At 43.0% G+C, this 20,385-nt stretch overlaps 1 protein-coding gene across 1 annotated transcript in view; it reads left to right on the top strand.

The window, feature by feature from the left end:
* The window catches only part of PRMT8 (protein arginine methyltransferase 8), a 103,035-nt gene that overhangs the window by 35,808 nt on the left and 46,842 nt on the right, over positions 1-20,385 (top strand). The window contains exons 2-3 of the mRNA XM_065402831.1: positions 15,491-15,676; positions 18,901-19,056. Coding sequence (XP_065258903.1) covers positions 15,491-15,676; positions 18,901-19,056 — 342 coding nt within the window. The remainder of the gene's footprint in view (positions 1-15,490; positions 15,677-18,900; positions 19,057-20,385) is intronic.

The following is a 20,385-nucleotide window of genomic DNA, read 5'->3' as shown; positions in this document are numbered from 1 at the left end:
GTTGTTCCCTGGATGATTGATCAATTTATCTAGGTACTTATATGACCCTCATCACTGTAATCTCTCAGTTTCTCATAAATCAATTAAAAAGAATGGCAATCGCACCAAACTCCTACCCTCCCTTGCCTGAAGGAGAAACTCAAAAGGTGGGAGGTTTCTGTTTTGCATTTTTTTTTTTTTTTTTTGCAGCAGGGTTGCTTTTAGAGCAGCCTTAAGAAGGGGATAGCACTGCTAGAATGGAAGAGGGGGCTAAGAGGTGTATCGTCATGTTGCACATCACCATAACCCTGTCTGAGACCAGGAGGCACAACCTGTCGCAGCCTCTGCCACCTTGCAGAAAATGTGTGTGGGGTGGTGGTGGCTGTGCAATTAGTGTTAATAGCTTCTTAGTATAAATATGGAGCTCCCTGGGCTTCTCTTTTAAACGAAGGCAGACAGTAGTTCGTTTCAGTTGCCATACATAGAGTTGCCAGTGTCCAGTTTTTGACCGGAACACCCGGTCGAAAAGGGACCCTAGTGGCTCCAGTCACCACTGCTGACCGGGCTGTTAAAAGTCTGATTGGCGGCGCTGCCGGTGCAGCAGGGCTGGCAGGCTCACTACCCGGGCAGCCTGGCTCCGTGTGGCTCCCGGAAGTGGCCGGCACCTCCTGCTCCTAGGCGGAGGGATGGCCATGGGGGTTCTGCGCGCTGCCTCCGCCCTGAGCGCCGGCTCCGCAGCTTCCATTGGCTGGGAACTGCGGCCAATGGGAGCTGTGGTGGTGGCATCTGTTGGCGGGGGCCGTGCATAGAGCCACCTGGCCACCCCTGAGCCTAGGGGCCGCAGGGACATACCGGCCATTTCCAGGGGCCACCTGAGGTGAGCGCCACTCACAGCCTGCACCCCATATCCCCTCCCATACCCCAACCCCCTGCCCCAGCCCTGAGCCCCTTTCTGCACCCAAACTCTGTTTTGGAACCCTCACCCTGCACCCCCCCTCCTGCATCCCAACCCCTTGCCCCATCCCAGAGCCCCCTCCCACATTCTGAACCCCTCATTTCAGACCCCACTCAGGAGCCCGCAACCCCAGCCCAGAGCCCATACCCCCTTCCACACCCCAAACCCCTGCCCCAGCCCGGAGTCCCCTCCCACACTGAACACCTCGTCCCCAGCCTGGAGTCCCCTCCTGCATCCCCAAACCCCTTATCCCTGGCCCCACCCCAGAGCCCACACCTCCAGCTGGAGCCCTCACCCCACTCCTGCACCCCACACTCCTGCCCCAGCCTGGTGAAAATCAGCAAGTGAGCGAGGGTGGGAGAGAGCGCGCGACAGAAGGAGGGGGAATGGAGTGAGCGGGGGGAGGGGCTTCAGGAAAGGGGCCAGGCAGGGCTGGGGCCTCGGGGCAGGGCACAGGTGTTTGGTTTTCTGAGCTTAAAAAGTTGCCATCCCTAGCCATACACCTCTAGCCCCAATGCATTTCTCCAGAAAAAACACAACATGTGTTTTGGTACAGTGAAAATGCCAGTCCTGCTTGCGGGTGAATATTCTAGCACTGGAAACCATGTGCTCATTGCAAGGCTGTCAAGCAACCAGGCAGTTAGCTCCCATCTACAAAATATCCCCAGTTCTCCAGTGTCCACTTCTTAGCAAGCCAAGTTTGTTTGCAGCTCTCTGGTTTGTTAGCATGGCTGTGCCTGTAAAAAACCTATTTACCACCTCCCACCCCCCACCTCACTCTTTTATAGGCAGGAGGCTACATGCTACTAAGAGGGATGGGTGGTGTTTCCAAATCAGGAAAGCCCAGATACACTGATTGACACATATATATAGCATCCATTCCTGAGCAAACTGGAGCATTGAAACAAAGCATCATAGTATCCAGCACTACACAAATGTAACTGGACTCCTTCACAACTTTTATAATGTGCATTTATTTCATTCTCCTTCTCTCTGTATTCAGACCCCTGCATCATGTGATCATCGGAAAGTAAGAAATCCATATGCTGCATATTATGTGTGGGCTGCATATTGTGTGTGCGTGTATACACACCCACACCCACAAACACCCACCCACCCACACACACACACAGTGGTTGTCAGAGATTAATTTCAGGACTACTGACTCCTACAACTCAGGCCTCTGTATTTGAGTTTAAGAATAAATTCTGTTAGCTATCAGTCATACTTAGGATTTCATACTGTCCACTAGAGGTTGACATAGAGAGCCTGCGTCCGCTGAACTGAACAATGGAAAAACGCCATATGAACTCAATGGGAGCAGAACTGGGACCTTAACCAGCCCATTACATACTCCCCACAGTCAGGCAAAGCTCATCCCCAATGAGGTGCACAGGGCTTCAAATCTAACAGATTGGCATCAGTTTCTAATTAATCCACTTCCTGCAGCATAAGACAGACATTGTAGTCAGAAAGGATAGAAGTCAGAGCTAGAACTGGATGAATACAAGAAAAAAATTGTGACTATTGGGTTGAATTCAACCTACCTGTGATGGCTGGCGCTTGTTGGAAGCATCGCATAGTGGTTGGGGGTGAGTTCCTTCTTAGTAAGGAGGAGGGCTGATCGGGAATCCCGGGCCCTCACACTCCACCAGGCTCTAGCCGAGGGCAGGTTACTGAAGGTGTGGCACTCAGGAGTACCTTAAGGCTGCCATCCCTGGGCTCCTTCCTACCACCAACTCCATTGTCCAAGTTTTGCAGTCTGTAGCATAAAGGTAATAGAAAAAGGTACTGACTTTATGTTCAGTCTGTCTGGGCCCAGCAGGTAGGCCCCTCTTTTCCAAGATAAGCTTCTGCAGCATCCCTACTCAGGAGTTCCCAGGGCAGGTCCTTCTCCCTGCCTTGTCAGCACCTTTTTGAGCTACCTGGCTTCCCTTTTAAACTCCACCTCCAGCTGGAGCCTGCTCTGTGAGTGTGGCTTGGTGGGGGTCATGTGGGCCCAGAGTTGCTCTTTGACCCCTTCAGTTCTAGTGCATGGTTTATACACACTGTCACATCACCAATTTGCTTTGCTGGTATTTGCAACTCCTTTTACTCATGAATGTTCAGGTGAGGAAGTTTGTATTTGGAAAACCATTCACTGAAAGCAAAAGGGAGACAAATATATTTGTGCACATATTTATACTGGATTTTGAAATCTCTCTGATTACCTTGGTAGAAATGGCCATTCCAGACAAATGATCCATCTATTCCAGTATCCTGTCTCTGACTGTGGCCAATAACAGATGCTTCAGAGGAAGGTGCATTAAAAAAAATCCCACACTGGATAGTGATAGAATAGCCTGCTATACAGGGGAAATTTATTCTATATACCAAACAGTTAAGGATTGATTATGCCCTACAACGCGAGTTTTATATCCTTTATAATTTTTATCCCATGTGGAGTTTTTATTCATATAACTGTCTAACATTTTCCTTAAACCTATTAAGCATTCGGCATTGACATTATTATTATTTATTTGTATTACCACAGTGCCTAGACACCCTAGTCATGGAGAAAGACCCTGTTGTGCTAAGTGCCATGCAAACACAGAACAAAAAGACAGTCCCTTCCCTAAAGAGATAACAATCTAAGTATAAGACAAGAGACAACAGATTGATACAGATGGATGGGGCTGTAGAAGGGAAAAAATGAGACAATGCATTGCTATCAGCCTAGCCATTGTCAAGTCTTATGTAGTTATCATGGCAAAGGAGAGTTTTGAGGAGAGAAAATAATACAGCAGGGCACAGATTATCCAACAAGTTCTTGAATGCTTGGAGAAAACTTTTTATTGCAGAAGATGGAGAAAGCGACTAGGGGAGAGGCCTTTCTAGATTTGATTCTGACAACTAGGGAGGAACTGGCTGAGAATTTGAAGGTGTAAAGCAGCTTGTGTGAAAGTGATCCTCAAATGACAGGGTTCATGATTCTCAGGAATGGCAGAAGGGAAAACAACAGACTAAAGACCATGGACAAGAAGGCAGACTTTAGCAAAGTCAGAGAATTGGTAGGTAATATTCGATAGGAAGTAAGTCAAAGAAAAAAAGAGTTCAGGAGAGCTGGCAGTTTCTTAAAGAGATCTTATTAAGGGCACAAGAGCAAACTATCCCAGTGCATAGGAAAGATAGGAAGTATGGCAAAAGACCACCTTGACTTAATCAGGAGATCTTGAATGACCTGAAGCTCAAAAAAGAGTCCTAAAAAAGGTGGAAAGTAGGTCAAATGACGAAGGATGAATACATAAAAAAAAACCCACAACAGAAGCATGTTGGGACAAAATTAGAAAGGCCAAGGCACAAATGAGATTAAACCAGCTAGGGACATAAAGGGTAACAAGAAAACATTTTACAAATACAATAGAAGCAAGAGGAAGACCAAGGACAGAGTAGGTCCAGCAGTCAATGAGGAGGGAAAGAAAATAACAGAAAATGTAGCAATGGCTGAAGTGTTAAACACCTCTTTTGTTTCAGCTGTCACCAAAAAGATTAGTAGTGATTGGACAACCAACATAGTGAACATCAGTGTAAATGGGGCAGGACCTGAGGCTAAAAGAATTAAGAGTTAAGAATTACTTAGACAAGTTAGCTGTCTTCAACTGACAGTTGACATCCTAGAATACTTAAGGCACTGGCAGTCGAGATCTCGGAGCCATTAGCAATTATCTTTGGGAACTCATGGAGGATCGGAGAGAGCCAGAGCACTGGAAGAGGGCAAATATAATACTTAGCTATAACAAGGGGAATAAGGACAACACAGGGGATTACAGACCAGTCAGCTTAATTTTGGTACCTGGAAAGATTATTTATTCCATTATCAATTTGTAAGCACCTAGAAGATAAGGTGATATGTAAGTTTGCATGGATTTGTCAATAACAAATCATGTCAAACCAAACTAATATCCTTCTTTGACAGGGTCACAAACCTCATGGCTAGCGGAGAGGCAGTCATTGTGATATATCTCAGCTGTAGTAAGGCTTTTGATACTGTCTCGTGTAACCGTTTCATAAACAAACGAAGGAAATATAACCTAGATGAACCTACTATAAGATGGGTGCACAAGTGGTTGGAAAACAGTTATCAATGGTTTCAGTCAAGCTGGAAGGGCATATAGAATGGGGTCCCACAGGGATCTGTCCCAAGTCTGGTTCTATTCAATACCTTAATAAATCTTTTTGATAATGGCATGGAGAGTGTCTGCAGATGATACCACGCTGGGAGGGGTTACAAGTACTTTGGAGGACAAAGATTAGAATTCAAAATGATCTTGACAAACTAGAGAAATAGTCTGAAATAAATTGGATGAAATTCAATATGGACAAATACAAAGTACTACACTTAGGAAAGAATAATCAATTGGACAAATACAAAATGGGAAATGACTGCCTAGGAAGGAGTACTGCAGAAAAGGATCTGGGCGTTATAGTGGATCACAAACTAAATGAGAGTTAATAATGTAATACCGTTGCAAAAAAAAAGCAAACATCATTCTGGGATGTATTATCAGGAGTGTTGTAAACAAGACACAAGAAGTAATTCTTCCACTCTACATAGCACTGATAAGACCTCAACTGGAGTACTATGTCCATTTCTGGGCACCACATTTCATGAAAGATGTGGACAAGTTGGAGAAAGTCCAGAGGAGAACAACAAAAATGATTAAAAGTCTATTGGTGATGGACTTTGCTACTTCACCTCCAGCAAAAAGTGTTTGTGTTGGGTGTGCTCCTACACTCTCAGGTATACTGCGAACCACATAATTCACAGAGGAATTTTACAAGTGGATGCCACATTTAGAAACTTTTTCCCATGGAGACACAGGGCGTCCACCAATCACCTGGTATTTCTTGCATCCAACCTTAGATCCTGTCCGATGTGGTCCTTCTGCAGTTTTCATAGAGTTACTGTTGTCATATCTGTCAAAGACTTGGATTATAGAATTAGCTTTATCAAATCCTTTTAGTACCTGCCTCAAGTACTTAGCAGCCAAGCCACTGCATGTGTGGAATTTATCTCCATTCATCATTTGTATAACATCCATGGCATCTCTGACGCACACTGTGGTTTCTTTGTTGCATGGTCTAGCTCATGGATTCTTTCAGTTTGAGCTTCTAGCTGATGCCCTAATTCAGCTTTGTCTCCTCTTCTCATTGTTCTATCAGTATGGAAGAGGGACATAGGCACCGTCCTATTGGGTGACCAAGAATAGTTGCCATTGAAACATAACCTCTGCATTTTGCTAAGGACCAGGCTCTGCAGAAAACAATTTCTGGACTTGTAGCTTCTGTGATTGTCTCTCCCTTGCCAGACTTAAATTTGGTCTTCTTGGCCATGCCATCAAATGTTCTGATGCCAAATTTCTTGATTGGACTGAAGAAGCTACATGTCCCATCAGTATCAAGTGCCTCTTTAACAAATCTCTCCATTTGTTCTTCCCTATTTTCAGTAGTGACTCTTGTACATATGATGCTTCATGCAGTCCAATAGATATGTTGATAAGCATCTCATGATGTGATTCAGGATCAAATGGCTTTGTCGTATTGTTGATGACATGGCTGATAAGAGCTGTAACATGCTCTTCATCTCTCTAGAATGCAGAGGCAAGGACTTGTTTGTGAACTGTCTTCACTACTTCTTGTTAGGCCACATCTTTCTCTCATAGCTTTTGCATAGTCATAATAGTGTTATCTCTAACACCAAATACTGACCCATGCATAAGTGTGATTGAATTAAAAAGCTAGTTTCTAGACTATTTCAAAGGCTAGGACTGCATGGTTACACAATTACAAATTAAAACCTCCTACCAGGCAGACTAGATGCTACATTGCATGTACAAAAACTTACAAATGGAGAAGCGTTACATTAGGAATATCTACCCACTATGCAGTAAAAAACTATGGACACGCAATCTACTGCTACTAGTGCACACCATTCAGTGTGAGACTGATGTGGTCAGAAAATTTCAATTAAAATTATAGAAAACTATTATAATCACTTGTGAGATATTTGACAATTAAGAATATGCAATATGAAACAGTTCATGTTAGTGTCTTGCAAAATGTTAAAATTGGCCATTTTGGCCATGTGCTAAATAGCTCCATCATTTTGGGAAGAAAAAAATACTTGCCCATGCAAAACCAATACAAATCTTTTAATACATTGTTGTTTGGTAGCTTTGCCCACATTAAGGTGGTGAAATTAACTTAAACAGTAAGAACTGTAAGCATACTCATGTTGTAGTGTTTCTGGAGCTGTGCAAAAATATGATACTCTCTCATTTTGGGTACCATTGTTTCACCTTGCTGAGAAGCTTACAGCACCACTTGACAGCTCCACATCATACCTCTTCTAAACGTACATAAAATAAGCTTTCAAATGGTATATGATGTGGTTATGTGTAAAGTGGATACAGTAAACTCCAACAATATGGTCCCTTTTGGGGAATTGCTGCATGCCTATAATGTTACATCATCTCATTTGCAGTCACCTCCTACTGGTTATTCCATACGTACCCTTACAATCACTGGCTGTTCACTTCAAAGCTGTGCATCTGAATGCTCTCATAATAATAAGTTTAATTTCCAGGGAGAGGCTCTTTATATCCTCTCCATCCCTTGTGCAAATGTGTAGGGGCTGGACAGTGGACATAATCTGACCTGTGGTCTCCACTATGCTCAGGTTTCCTGATCACTCTTCTTCTGGAGGTATTGATCATAACACCTGAGGAAGAATCAATCCTCATTTGTTCTTGATGATCTGGACAGTTTTGCAAAGGAGTTTGTACGCTAGTCCTGTCTCTAGTTCCTGTGTAGTAAAGGTGGAATGTGCATGTCTTGACAGTGTAGAACCTACAAAACTTGCACAATAGTAGGCACTGCCCATCCCTTCTCAAAGTCTAATTTTAGTCCCCCTTAAGTCCCAGTATGTCAGACATGCCCTGATCAAATTGAAATTTATATGCATCTTTTGCTTTGGCTTGTCTGGGATTTTGCCACGTAGGGTGGAATTGGTGTCCCCAACTGTCTGCCCAGATTCAGCTGTGCTGGGCCTGGGCCATACTTGGTGGCATTTATATTCTATAACTGAGGAAAACTAAAAATAGATCCTCTTGTTTCAGAGCATGCTTTACAGTTTGCAGAGCTCTCTCCGGCTCACCATTAGCTTGGGGATAATGTGAAATGGTTACAATGCAGTCAAAGTTACAGTTGTTCATAAAGGACATGACTGCTTTTTGACAAATTGTGGATTGTTGTCCATAACAAATTCATCTGATGTTGTGCAAACCTACTCTCCAGGCAGTTTGGCACTCAAGCTAGAAAAGTCAGGTAAATGTGTGACTTAAGTGTCCGGCAAAGTAGTAAGCTACATCCAAGCACCTGTAATTCACAGCTGTGTACCTCAACTATTCTACCGGATCGGTTTGACTCCTGAGAAATTGTTAACATTGCCTTACATTGGGTAGATCTGCATTTTTCACAAAACTTACATAAACATATGGGGCCAGAACTCCAACTGGGGTAAACTGGAATAATTAGTGGATTTACACCTGAGGATCAGGCCCTTTAGTCCTAGTTTTGAGAACAGAAAAACCAAGGCTACAAATTAAATGCAATAAGAAGAATCGAACAGAGAAAAGACAAGAAACACTTGGGCCAAGATTTTCAAGGCCCTGTTTTTTTAAAAAACAAACAAACTTTGCCAAATAGGTGGTACATTTAAATAATCACATCCAAGGAATATTGTCTGTCTGTCTAGATTAGATTCCATATCTATAATCTACGTAGATTTTCATACCACACCTTACTGTAGTACCCGAGCACTTCAAATACTGAAATAAATCCCTGACACAAAAAATTCAGTGTGTATAGACAATGGCTGAGGTACTCTGCTCAGGCCAAGGAGCACTCAACAAAACTCAGGAGGGGTTTGCACTCCCCTAAACCTGGGACCAGTCTGGTCCCCACAGTACATAAATCAGAGAAGCTAAAGGTTGCCATAACTTGTGCCATCTGCTAATGAGGCCCCAAGAGGGAGCCAATGTTCACCAGGATGCCCCAGCTTTGCCATCCACCCCTGGTCACGAGCCGTTTCCCCACTGCAGGGAGAGCTGCATTGCAGGATCTGCTATGGTGACTGTGTGCTAAACCAAGTGATAATCCCCACCGTGCTGGGGAGATCCTTCTGGGGCTGCTTTATTCCAGTGGTCCTGACACAGGAGAGAATCTGGCTCATTGAAATTCAGAACCCACAGAAATATTTGACACAGAATTTTGAATGGTCTGAATTTTTACAAATCAAACTCTAACTCCATTAGCAGTTTGATTCTCACTTAATGATGGTGTAGGATTTTTTGAATATAAAATATCACTAGCCTGCTCAGTACCCACAGAAATATATTACTTGTATTCATAAATAACACAGAGTTTGACAGGGAAGAAAATTGCAGTTTGAGCATCAGTTTTATCAGTCTTCTCTTCAAGATTTGAATCTTAGTCTCCAAGACCCTATCTCCATGGTAATGTCAAGGAAGAGCAGGACTTGTGTAACCTTGGAAATTAATTTTCTTTTTCTTGACACACCTCAATTTTCTTCACAGTCTCCTAAAAATTGGAAGTAATTAAAAGAGTTTTGCATGTTTCCCATCCCCCAACTCCTTCTTGCCTCGCTGCAGAGTCAGATGGTGATGCATGAAAAAGCTGAGATTTTCAAAGCTGCCTCGGGTATTTGAATGCCCAAGTCTCATTCAAATTAATGAATGAAAATTAATGGGAATTGGGCATCCACATCCTATAGGTGGCTTTGAAAATCTCAGCCAAAGTCTTTTGTATACTCAGTAAGGCCCCACTTATGCAACAAGATCTAACATGGAGCCTTAGGCCCATGAGGAATCCTGCTGGCTTCAAAGGGACTCTGCAGGCATAAGGCTCCATGCTACTGGAGACCACTGAAGGAAAAGGACATGTTAGTTTCATAGAGTGTAAGGCCAGAGAGGACCATAGATAGAATTATAGAATCATAGAACTGAAGGGACCTCGAGAGGTCTAGTCCAATCCCCTGCACTCATAGCAGGACTAAGTATGATCTAAACCATCCCTGACAGGTGTTTGTCTAACCTGCTCTTAAAAATCTCCAATGATGAAGATTCCACCACTTCCCTGGGCAATGTATTCCAGTGCTAAACCACCCTGACTGTTAGGAAGTTTTTCCTAATGTCCAGCCTAAACCGCCCTTGCTGCAATTTAAGCCCATTGTTTCTTGTCCTAGGTTAGCGAGAACAGTTTTTCTCCCTCCTTCTTGTAACAACCTTTTATGTACTTGAAAACTATTATCATGTCTTCTCTTCTCCAGGCTTAACAAACCCTATTTTTTCAATCTTCCCTCATAGGTCACGTTTTCTAGATCTTTAATAATTTTTCTTGCTCTTCTCTGGACTTTCTCAAATTTTTCCACATCTTTCCTGAAATGTGGCACCCAGAACTGGACACAATACTCCAGTTGAGGCCTAATCAGTGTGGAATAGAGCGGAAGAATTACTTTTCATGTCTTGTTTACAACACCCTGCTAATACATCCCAGAATGATGTTTTCTTTTTTTGTAACAGTGTTACACCGTTGACTCATATTTATCTTGCGATCTACTATGACCCCCCCAGATCCCTTTCTGCAGTACTCCTTCCTAGGCAGTCATTTCCCATTTTGTATGTGTGCAACTGATTGTTTCTTCCTAAGTGGAGTACTTTGCATTTGTCGTTCTTGAATTTCATCCTATTTACTTCAGATCATTTCTCCAGATCATTTTGAATTTTAAACCTATCCCCCAAAGCACTTGCAACCCCTCGCAGCTTGGTATCGTCTGCAAACAAGTGTACTCTCTCTGCCATTATCTAAATCATTGATGAACAGAACTTGAACCAGAACTGATCCCTGTAGGACCCCACTTGCTATGCCATTCAAGATTGACTGTGAACCACTGATTACTCTCTGGGAACGGTTTTCCAACCAGTTATGCACCCACCTTATAGTAGCTCCATCTAGGTTGTATTTCCCCAGTTTTTTTATGAGAAGGTCATGTAGATCATCTAGTCTGACCTCCTGCATATCACAGGCCATTAAGTTTCACCCAGTTACCCCTGTGAAAGGGTTGACTCAATGCTAGCACCTCCTTATGGCCAGGCATGGCATAGCAGCTCTCTTCTGATCAGGTACCACCTGCCAACCAATGCTCTGGGCCTGCAGATATCTGCCTCTTCCTGTGACTTGGCCCTCCAGCCAGATCACTTTACAGTCTTGCCCCTTCCAGGGTAGTCAGCTAACAAGAACAAGGAGACTTAACATAAATAAATTGAGTTCACAGGTAAAAGTGGGGAATGGTTCCCTCTCAAGGTGTGTCAGCATCCGGCCATCCCTTTCCTCAGGAAGGGCCCATGAAGGAGAGCATACTGTTGGGTGGCGAGCTCCTGCCTTTGGTCAGCCCTCTCTTCAGGAGCTGAGCACTGAGGGCCTGCTCTCCTTCCTGGTGTGCCATCAACTAGCAGGGACTCTTCCTCTTAAGCTCCTCACTCCAAGACTAACATTTCTCACACGTGCAAAGGAGCAGAGCCACCTGCGCCCACATTAGCTCGTTAACCCCATATTGTCCCATGTGGGCTTTGTTTATCCCAGCACACCTCTATAGTGATCCCAAAGACTTCAGTTAGACTAAAGCATTTTAATCCTCAGGAAATTTAAGTGTTAAGTGCCACAGACAGAGAACAGGGGAGACCAAGGTGCCACCAATGGTCAAGGCCTTTGCAATGGTAAGGAATTGATTAGGTGAGATATACACAGATGATCCTACCAGGAGATCCACACCCAGTGCTGCAGAGGGAAGGAAAAAGAAACCCCAAAGGTCACTGCCAATCTGACCTGGGGGGGGGAAATTCCTTGCCAACCCCAAATCTGGAGATCAATATGACCCTGAGCATGTGTATTAGGTTCAATATATCTTACCTAGTGTTTTCTTTAACAATGTTGCCAAAGAAGTCACAGGACCAACTTGTTTCACCCTTTCTTTTAAACTTAAACCCCAAACACTGGAAAGCCTGGTTGTAGGTCATCTTCAAGTGTCTCCAAACAACAGTGTCCTCTGCAGGTGGGCAGAAATGCTGGGCACATTGATGGATGACTCACGGGGTAGCTTTTTACCATATTATTTTGGATGTCAACAGGTCTCTGAATTAATCAGTGTTCTGGAGCAGTATGCGACTGGTTTCAGTAGACTATTAAGATCTTGCAGTAATAGTCCCCTTAATTCATAATCAGTGGCATCCATACCTATAATGGTTGGGCTTACTGGCAACATAGGAAGTAAGTACTGGGGCTTCAGATAGGAGTTGTTAGACTCTGTAGAATGCCTGCTCTGGTGCTTGCTCCAATCCAGGTGCTTGCCCTTCTCAGGAGTTAGTCAAAGGATGTATTGTTTCTGACAGGTTAGATATACATCTGCCAAGCTAGTAAATCAAACCTAGGCTTCTTTTCAGTTCTAGAATAGATTCAGTAAGCTGCCTTTCCTTCATGGCTTTACTCTGGAGCTTGGCTTTCAGCTGAAGCATTTATAACATGTCCAAAGAAGTCTAGCTGTCTCTGGTTCAGCAAGCACTTCTCTTCACTGAGCTTCAGACTTGCAGACTTTATTGTTTCCAAGACAATAGACATTCTTTCAACATATTCCTCTTCCTTGTTTTCCAGTGTTCTGGTAGCATTCACTGGCTTTCCTATGGTGATCATTATCATAGTATCTGAGTGCCTCACATACATCAATGAATTTGTTTTCACAACATCCTTAGAGGTAGGGAATTATTATTACTATCCCCATTTGACAAATGGATAACTAAGGCACAGAGAAATTAGCTGACTTGATTAAGATCACTCATAGTGTCTATGGCAGACCTGGGAACAGAACACATGTCTCCTGAGTTCCAGTCACAAGACTATTCTTCTTCTCCAACCCATAGCCATGTACTACAATATCATCTGCAGAAGTGATTACAGTGCTTATTCCAGGTGCTTCAATATTTATATCTTTTTCATTTGGAAAATCTCTGGTGTACTAGTAATGCAAAGTGCAAATTTTCAGAAATAATGCAGTCTCAATAGCATGATAACAGTTATTAACTTGGCACTGTCTGGATATACAGGCCTTTGCCAAAAAACAGCTGCAGCATCTAAAGGAAAAATATAGTGGCTGCTCTGTGAGAGATTGCAGAGAATGGCAGTGCTCTGTCATTTCCTTTGTAAAGAGAGGAACCAGTTGGTATAAGACCAGCTCCCTCCAACCAGGAATATTGAGGTTCCCTCCTTTCTGTGTCTACATTATGGAAAAAGTTTGTGGTTAGTAAATCTTGACCTCTTACTCTAATATAGACAAACCCTAAATGACCTGCCCAAGCTCACATGGGAAGTTGGAGATAAACTCAGGAATTGAATCTAGATCTCCTGAGAGCTATGCTAAGTGTCTTAACCATAAGGCCATATTGGCTCCTTATACATAAGCATCTCCAGTTGACAGCAAATTAGACATGAATTTACACTATGACCATAAAAAAGGCCAGTGTCCCTTTAGGTTTCACATACAAAATGCATGGCATCATTGAACAAAAGGGTGATAGATTCTCTCTCCTGTACTATATATGGCTCATGTGCAACTGCCCATAGAATATTGCATTGAGCATCTCACTACCTCAAAGACAGTAACAAAGTGGAGAAAGTGCAAAGAATAGCAACAAAATGAACTTGGGTCTAGAGAACTTGATTTAGGAAGCAAACGGGGTAGAGGGATACGATTACAGTCTGCAAACATTTGATAGGTGCAACACCAAGGAGGGAAAGGAATTGTTTAGGGTATTACATGGTGGTATAATCAGGAGTAATGGGATGAAATTATGAGGAGAAAAATGTGGATAACTATTATGAAAAATTCTTAATGAAATGAGATGTGGAATAGTCTCCCTAGAGAAGTAGCTGAAGCGCCATTGCTTGGGACTATTAAAACAAACCAATAATAGGGAACAATCCTGCAGTGGCTGGGAGATGGACTGGGTGAGCTAGGTCTTTTCCATCTCCAGCTTCGATGATGAAAGTGTTTTTAGATCCTTCAGGATGAAAGGCATTGCAGGAATGTAAGTTATTACTATTCATTTTACACAGATGGACCAAAGAAACCATCAAAAGAAGACATGTTTAAAATTATACATGAGCCAGGAAAGGTTAAAGTCATTTTTTTATCAAAGTAAGTTAAACTAGGCTAATTGGTGCTATTCAGAGACAGTACAAGTGATTGATCTCTTGCAACACTAAACTGCAAATGATAATTCAAACCTCAAAAAAATATCTAGCAGAGGTTGCACCAAATGAAGTCATGGCTGGGGAATTAGTGAATTTTAAACCTGAGAACAAGTAGAAAAAGGATGGAATATTTTAGGTGGAGGAATTTCCCTGGCTTTCTGTACAAATAAATTAATGGTGATGATCCGTAAATGGTAGGGCAACTTTCACATTCCTCTGAGATTTTGATGCCTCTTCTAATTTTTCTCACTGTTCAGAATTTTGCTTCATGCTAGAATTAAAGATGGAGATATATTTAAGAACCCACATCCTCCATGACTTTTTCCAGATAGAATGTTAATGCAACATTCTGTGTTCTGTATTGTATTCATACATCCTTTCTACTCATTGTAACTATCAAGTCTGATCCCGTGAAGTGATGTGTGCCCTCTGGTCCCTATTGAAATTGTGCTGAAAGAGGTGCAATTACACAGAAAATTGTGGGGGAGTGGAGATACATGAGTCTTATATCCATGCTGAGCATGCCATCAGCATCAGAATAGTAAAAGTTAGGGGTAACATATCCTGCTCAGCCCCCGGCAGCTGTTTCTTTGAACGTTGAGGGACTTTCAGATGAAGTGAGAACTCTCAGTTCCTTGCAGGAGGTGTTCAGTATCTTGTAGGATGGTCCTTTGACTACGAGCTCTTCTGTGCAGGGACCCTTTTTGTTTACCAAAATTCACATATTATGAGGTAGGATGGTAAAGATTATTGCCACAGTCTTACAGAGGAAAAAGCTAAAAGAGAAGGCCCAAATCTCCATTGACTTGCACTTTGTATAGTCATTGACATAAGTGCAAAGTTGGCGAACATAAGAACGCACCAAAGTTCTCCACTCACACCAGTGCTAGCATTTTATACCCACTTTTCATCCTCTTTGCATTGTTGTAAATGACTACACAAGGTTCAGGGCAATGGAGAATCAGGCAAGGAACTTTTCCAAGGTCCACACAGCAAGTAAATTAAAGAGGATTAAAAAGCAGCTGTTCCTGGCTCCCATCCTTAAATTCCATTCATTGGACCATGCCACCCCTGCGCTGTAGCTAACTTACTGTAATAATAATAATATCGCTGGTAAGACAGAGACAGCAATGAACATGCAGAGGAATGTTCTGTGACGAATGACCGTTGCAATAATATTTCACATCTTTCTAGGTCTGTAGTGGCCCTTCCCAGCCTCCTCAGCCTATTGTCATTCCGAAGCCTGTTCAATCGGTCATTCATGTACCTTTGCAACCGAGCTGCCCAGGCCGAGGCAAGATGGCAAAACTTCTGAATCCAGAAGAAATGACATCCAGGGATTACTATTTTGATTCCTATGCTCACTTTGGAATCCACGAGGTAAGGCTTTTTTTTCGTGGTAAAAATATGAAAGGGCAACATGGTTTCAGTGATTTCATGGTTGATTTTCCCCCCCTCCTACTGGATGCACCAATTTGCCAAAGACCTGATTCTGCAATCTTTACTCATGGCAATGGTTCCTCTGATTAAGTGCTAATGATGAACTCCACCCCTGGGCAGAGGGCCACTTCAAGGCCTATGTATTATTTAAATCTTCAAAAGAGGCCGGCAGAGGTGCATGGAACTTGTGCTGGCTCTCTGCACAGTGGGGAATTTCACCTTTAAGTATGTGGTACTTAGCATGACTATAAGGGTTGCAGAATGGGTCCACCCCCATGGAAAGGACATACCAATTTAGTAAGCTAGCTCTTTCTTTGCTAGAACATTTAAACACAGATGCTGCATACAATACACAGTGGGCCATATTCTCCCTTCAGACATGCATGCCAAGCTCCTATTGATTTCAATGGGAGATGCAAGCATTTATCTAAGGGAAAATTTGGTAAGGACTCCAGAGCAATCTGTCATTTACATTTAATGCCCATGCAGTAATTACAGTGAGGTCATCAAAGTCCATGGCATCCTTTCAGCTGTGACTAACTAGGATTTGTTTCCTTTATTTTGGTTTGTGTTTTGTTGGGATTTTTCATTGTGGGGGAGTTTTTTCCGCCACTTGTGTATTTTGTTTGGCTATTGGGTCTTGTTGCTGTTTGAAATTTTCCTGTTCTTAGTTACATCTTTTTCTGTGCCATGTTCAGAAGGGTTTAGGCATTTTGTAGGAGATGCTGCAGCTTTTAATAGTGATTTGAATGAGGTCAGGTTGGAAGCTTGACAAATAGATTTTGGAAGGGCACTCAACGCACAAGGGGCATTATGGAAGAAGACGCAGAGACAGCTGTGGGAGAAGGAGACCAAAAAGGTATTGAAGAAGGCATAACATGATGTGAGGACAATGGAATTGTACAGTTGTACCTAAGGGTTATATTAGAACAGCAGAAATTTTAATACTAATAGTGATGCATGAGACAGAAAGAGCCCAGCTTGTCTCTCAGATCCCAGGGTGAGTTTCAGGAGTAGTAGTTAGAAAAATATTTTTATGTTTATAAATAAATTGAACAAGTTTGGTATAGAGTCGCTGAGACAGCAGCCCCTCCCTGCCTAACAACCCCTCCCCCTTTGAAATCCACAAAGCCCCAAATATGCATAATTCACACAAAAGGGATTCTCCACAGGAAGGGAGGGAGAAGGTTGCTACCACTTCAGTGCAACTGCCTCCCTCCTTCTGACAGTTATTGGGTAGTTTAATAGCATCCTTGGCATGCAAAAATATGGAGGACAAGATCTGGGCCTTGGCTTGCAAGCAGCTTGGAGCAAAGGATGTGTCATCCTCTCTGTCTATAAAGAGTTACAGGAACATATTTCAAATCTGAGTACCTAAAGCTAAGCCGCTAAATCCATACTTAGGCTGAGATTTTCAAAGCCACGAAATGGATTTAGACATTGTATTCCCATTCCAATTAATGACAGTTGGGCTTGCAAATCCCCTAGGCAGCTTTGAAAATCTCATCCCTAAGGTCAAATTTTATAAAATTCATAAAATATATTTTGTTTTTGAAAATCAGGCCCTAAAAGCACATGCTCAGGAAACATTAAATGGTGCCATAATGTGTCAGATCAGTAGTGAGAAACAAGCAACATGGGGATTGGACCAGGCTTAATACCGCCACAGCAGCTCCTACTTCATGCAAAGTGGAATCAGACTCCCCTCTCTCCCTTTTCAGTATTTTATATCAAGCCACACTCCATGAGAAAACGTCCCCTTACATGTCAACAGTTATGGATATAACCAGTCCCCTTGAAAGTAACCCGCCCAGACAGACAGACAGACAAGCAACCAATGTATAGTAATCTTGTGCACTAGTGCTTCCATCTGCTAGGCATTGGGGCTTTCATATATCTTGGCATTCAACACGCAATCATCCTCCTGCCTAAAATTATTCAGTGAGGACAGCAGGAGTAATCACAGTTATTGCCTTTTAGACATAATAGATAACATTTTCACAAGCACCCGAGTGGCTCCTTAGTGCCTAAGCCACTTTTGAAAATGGAATTTAGGTGTCTAAATCACTTGTGTTTTTGAAAATATTTCCCCAATTTGTTTGATTTTCCTCACACTAGTGCAAATGAGGATTAACTCCACTGATGTGAATAGAGTTACACCTATGTAAAATTGGTGTGAGAAAGGAATTGGCCCCTATCAGTGGCAACTTCAGAAGAAGGAACTGAATGCCTAAAGGGACTGATCAAGAGTTAACCTCTAGATACTGCACACATACCCACTGGAAACTGGACTAAGATCCTTCTAGTAGTGAGGCAGTGAGATGCAGGGAATAGGAGAGTAAAATGTGAGTCAGGAGACTTGGGTGCTATTCCTAGGTCTGAAACTATTAGCTGTGAAACTTTGGGCAAGTCTGTTGAGCTGACATGTTCACAAGTGTCTACTCAACTTGAGTGCCTTCGTTTTTGGGTGCCCAAGTAAAGACACCTAGGAATCTCAAGATGGGCTCCCATAATTATTGGACAATAGAAAATGTAGTCCTCAATCTCTCTGTGCTCCAGTCCCCACCCCCAACTTGTAAAAGAGGAATAATAACTACCCCACCTATTGGGGAAACACACTGTCTATGTATTATTAGTTCACCAAGTCATATCCAGGTGAGTAGTGACAGTCATTACCTTCTACAGTCTGTCTGGTGACCTATGTGAAACCTATTGGAGTTAGTCTTAGTCCAGTTCCTTGTGGAGGTGTCTTTTTAGTATTATAGTATTTAGTATAGAGGTATTATAAAGACGGCCACAACCACCGCAATGTTCATTGTTTGTGGCGGTCTCAGCAGAAAGCCCACAGGGGAGGAGAGTGACGAGGTTTGCACCATTTTTGCCTATGCCCACAGCAGTACTGTGGATTGACTATAATTTCTGGTCGCCATTTTTAACAGTAAAATAATATTTGAGGGAAATAAGAGTAGACGAATGAGACAATGCTGATTCTTACTATTTCAACTTCTTCGTAGTTTGCATTTTAAAGTCGTCTTGATCTGTAATGAATCCTGGTTGTGTCCCAAACAAGCTGAAAAACTTTTCAGCTGGTGAATATGTTGAATTTTAATGACGCAGTGAATCCTACCCCATGAGTAAACATGTGATGCCTTCTTTCAACACAGGAAATGTTAAAGGATGAGGTGCGCACATTAACATATAGAAACTCCATGTATCACAATAAACATGTTTTTAAGGATAAGATTGTATTGGATGTTGGAAGTGGCACAGGAATCCTCTCAATGTTTGCTGCCAAGGCAGGAGCCAAGAAGGTGTACGGGGTAAGAAGAATTTTTCCTAACAACTTTATTTTGGAGAAGGAAAGAGGGGGAAACGTAGGTTTTCTTTTATTTTTTCATGTGTTTCCATGTCTTGTTTTGACCTACAGCCTTACATTGTGGGTCAGATCCTTAGCTGGCATAAATGGGTGCCGCTCCATTGATTCAGTGCAGCTATGCCCATTTGCACCAGCTAAGGATCTGACCGATGACATCCTTTCAAAAGAGCGAAGGGATCCCTCTTTTAGCTGTTTCGTCTTTCCTTGTGATTGTTGTGTGTGTGGCCTGCACTGATCCTAGTGTGGGGGGGGAGGGGGAAGCAGTCTCTTTTTCCTGCAAACATTAAAAGCATTTGCTCCTCTTGGAAAAGTTGATAGGGAGTGTGCTGCCTTTTCTGATTTTTCTTATGTTCTTGGGACCTTCAAAGCACCAGAAACAAATTCCTCCAATCTAGCCTCCCTGTGCATAACAACGAAAGGAGCTGAAACAGAAAGCATCTGTAGCCTTTCCATATCCATTACTCCACTCCTCAGAAAAGGCAGGGAATGATTACTTTAAATGTACTGTACACAGGGCCGGCTCCAGGGTTTTGGCCGCCCCAAGCAGCCAAAAAAAAAAAAAAAAAAGCTGCGATCGCAATTGCTATCTGCGGCGGCAATTCAGCGGGAGGTCCTTCGCTCGGAGTAGGAGTGAGGGACCGTCCGCCAAATTGCTGCCGAATAGCTGGACGTGCCGCCCCTCTCCGGAGTGGCCGCCCCAAGCACCTGCTTGACAAGCTGGTGCCTGGAGCCGGCCCTGACTGTCCATAGGGAACACTAAAGTGCAGTTCTACTCTGAGAAGTGATTATGTAAAAGTTGTATCTTCTTACTCAACAGATCTGCTCCCTTTGTGTATTCAGAGTTATTTCTGGTGACTTCAAAGTGATTGATAAAAGTTCTTATTACTTTTCACTCCTGTTTGCCCTGCAGAGCCAAAAAAGCTCAGTGAGAGAGAGCTGGATTTTATTCCTTCTTTTATTCCTCCATCGACAAAATTGTTTTCTAAGTTCCAATTAGTTACAGCTGTGCACTGAAGACAAAAGGGTTGCCCAGACAGATGTAATTCAGGGCCTAAGTGAAGGATCTGTACTATTACTGATGAATAAAGCTCCATGTTTGTCATGGAGGTCACAGATTCCATGACTTTCTGTGACCTCCGTGACTTCTGCAGCAGCCTGTGTGCCTGGCCCGGGAACCACCTGAGCAGCTCGGGAAGCCCTTGGGCCAGTCGTACTAGCTGCTGCTGGGGCACGCTCGGGCCCCCCTAACCCCGAGCAGCAGGAGTTTGTGTGG

Source organism: Emys orbicularis, chromosome 1, assembly GCF_028017835.1.
Source record: "Emys orbicularis isolate rEmyOrb1 chromosome 1, rEmyOrb1.hap1, whole genome shotgun sequence".
NCBI lineage: Eukaryota > Metazoa > Chordata > Testudines > Emydidae > Emys > Emys orbicularis.
The sequence above is the reverse complement of the archived record's forward strand: the minus strand, read 5'-3'. Positions and strand labels throughout refer to the sequence as shown.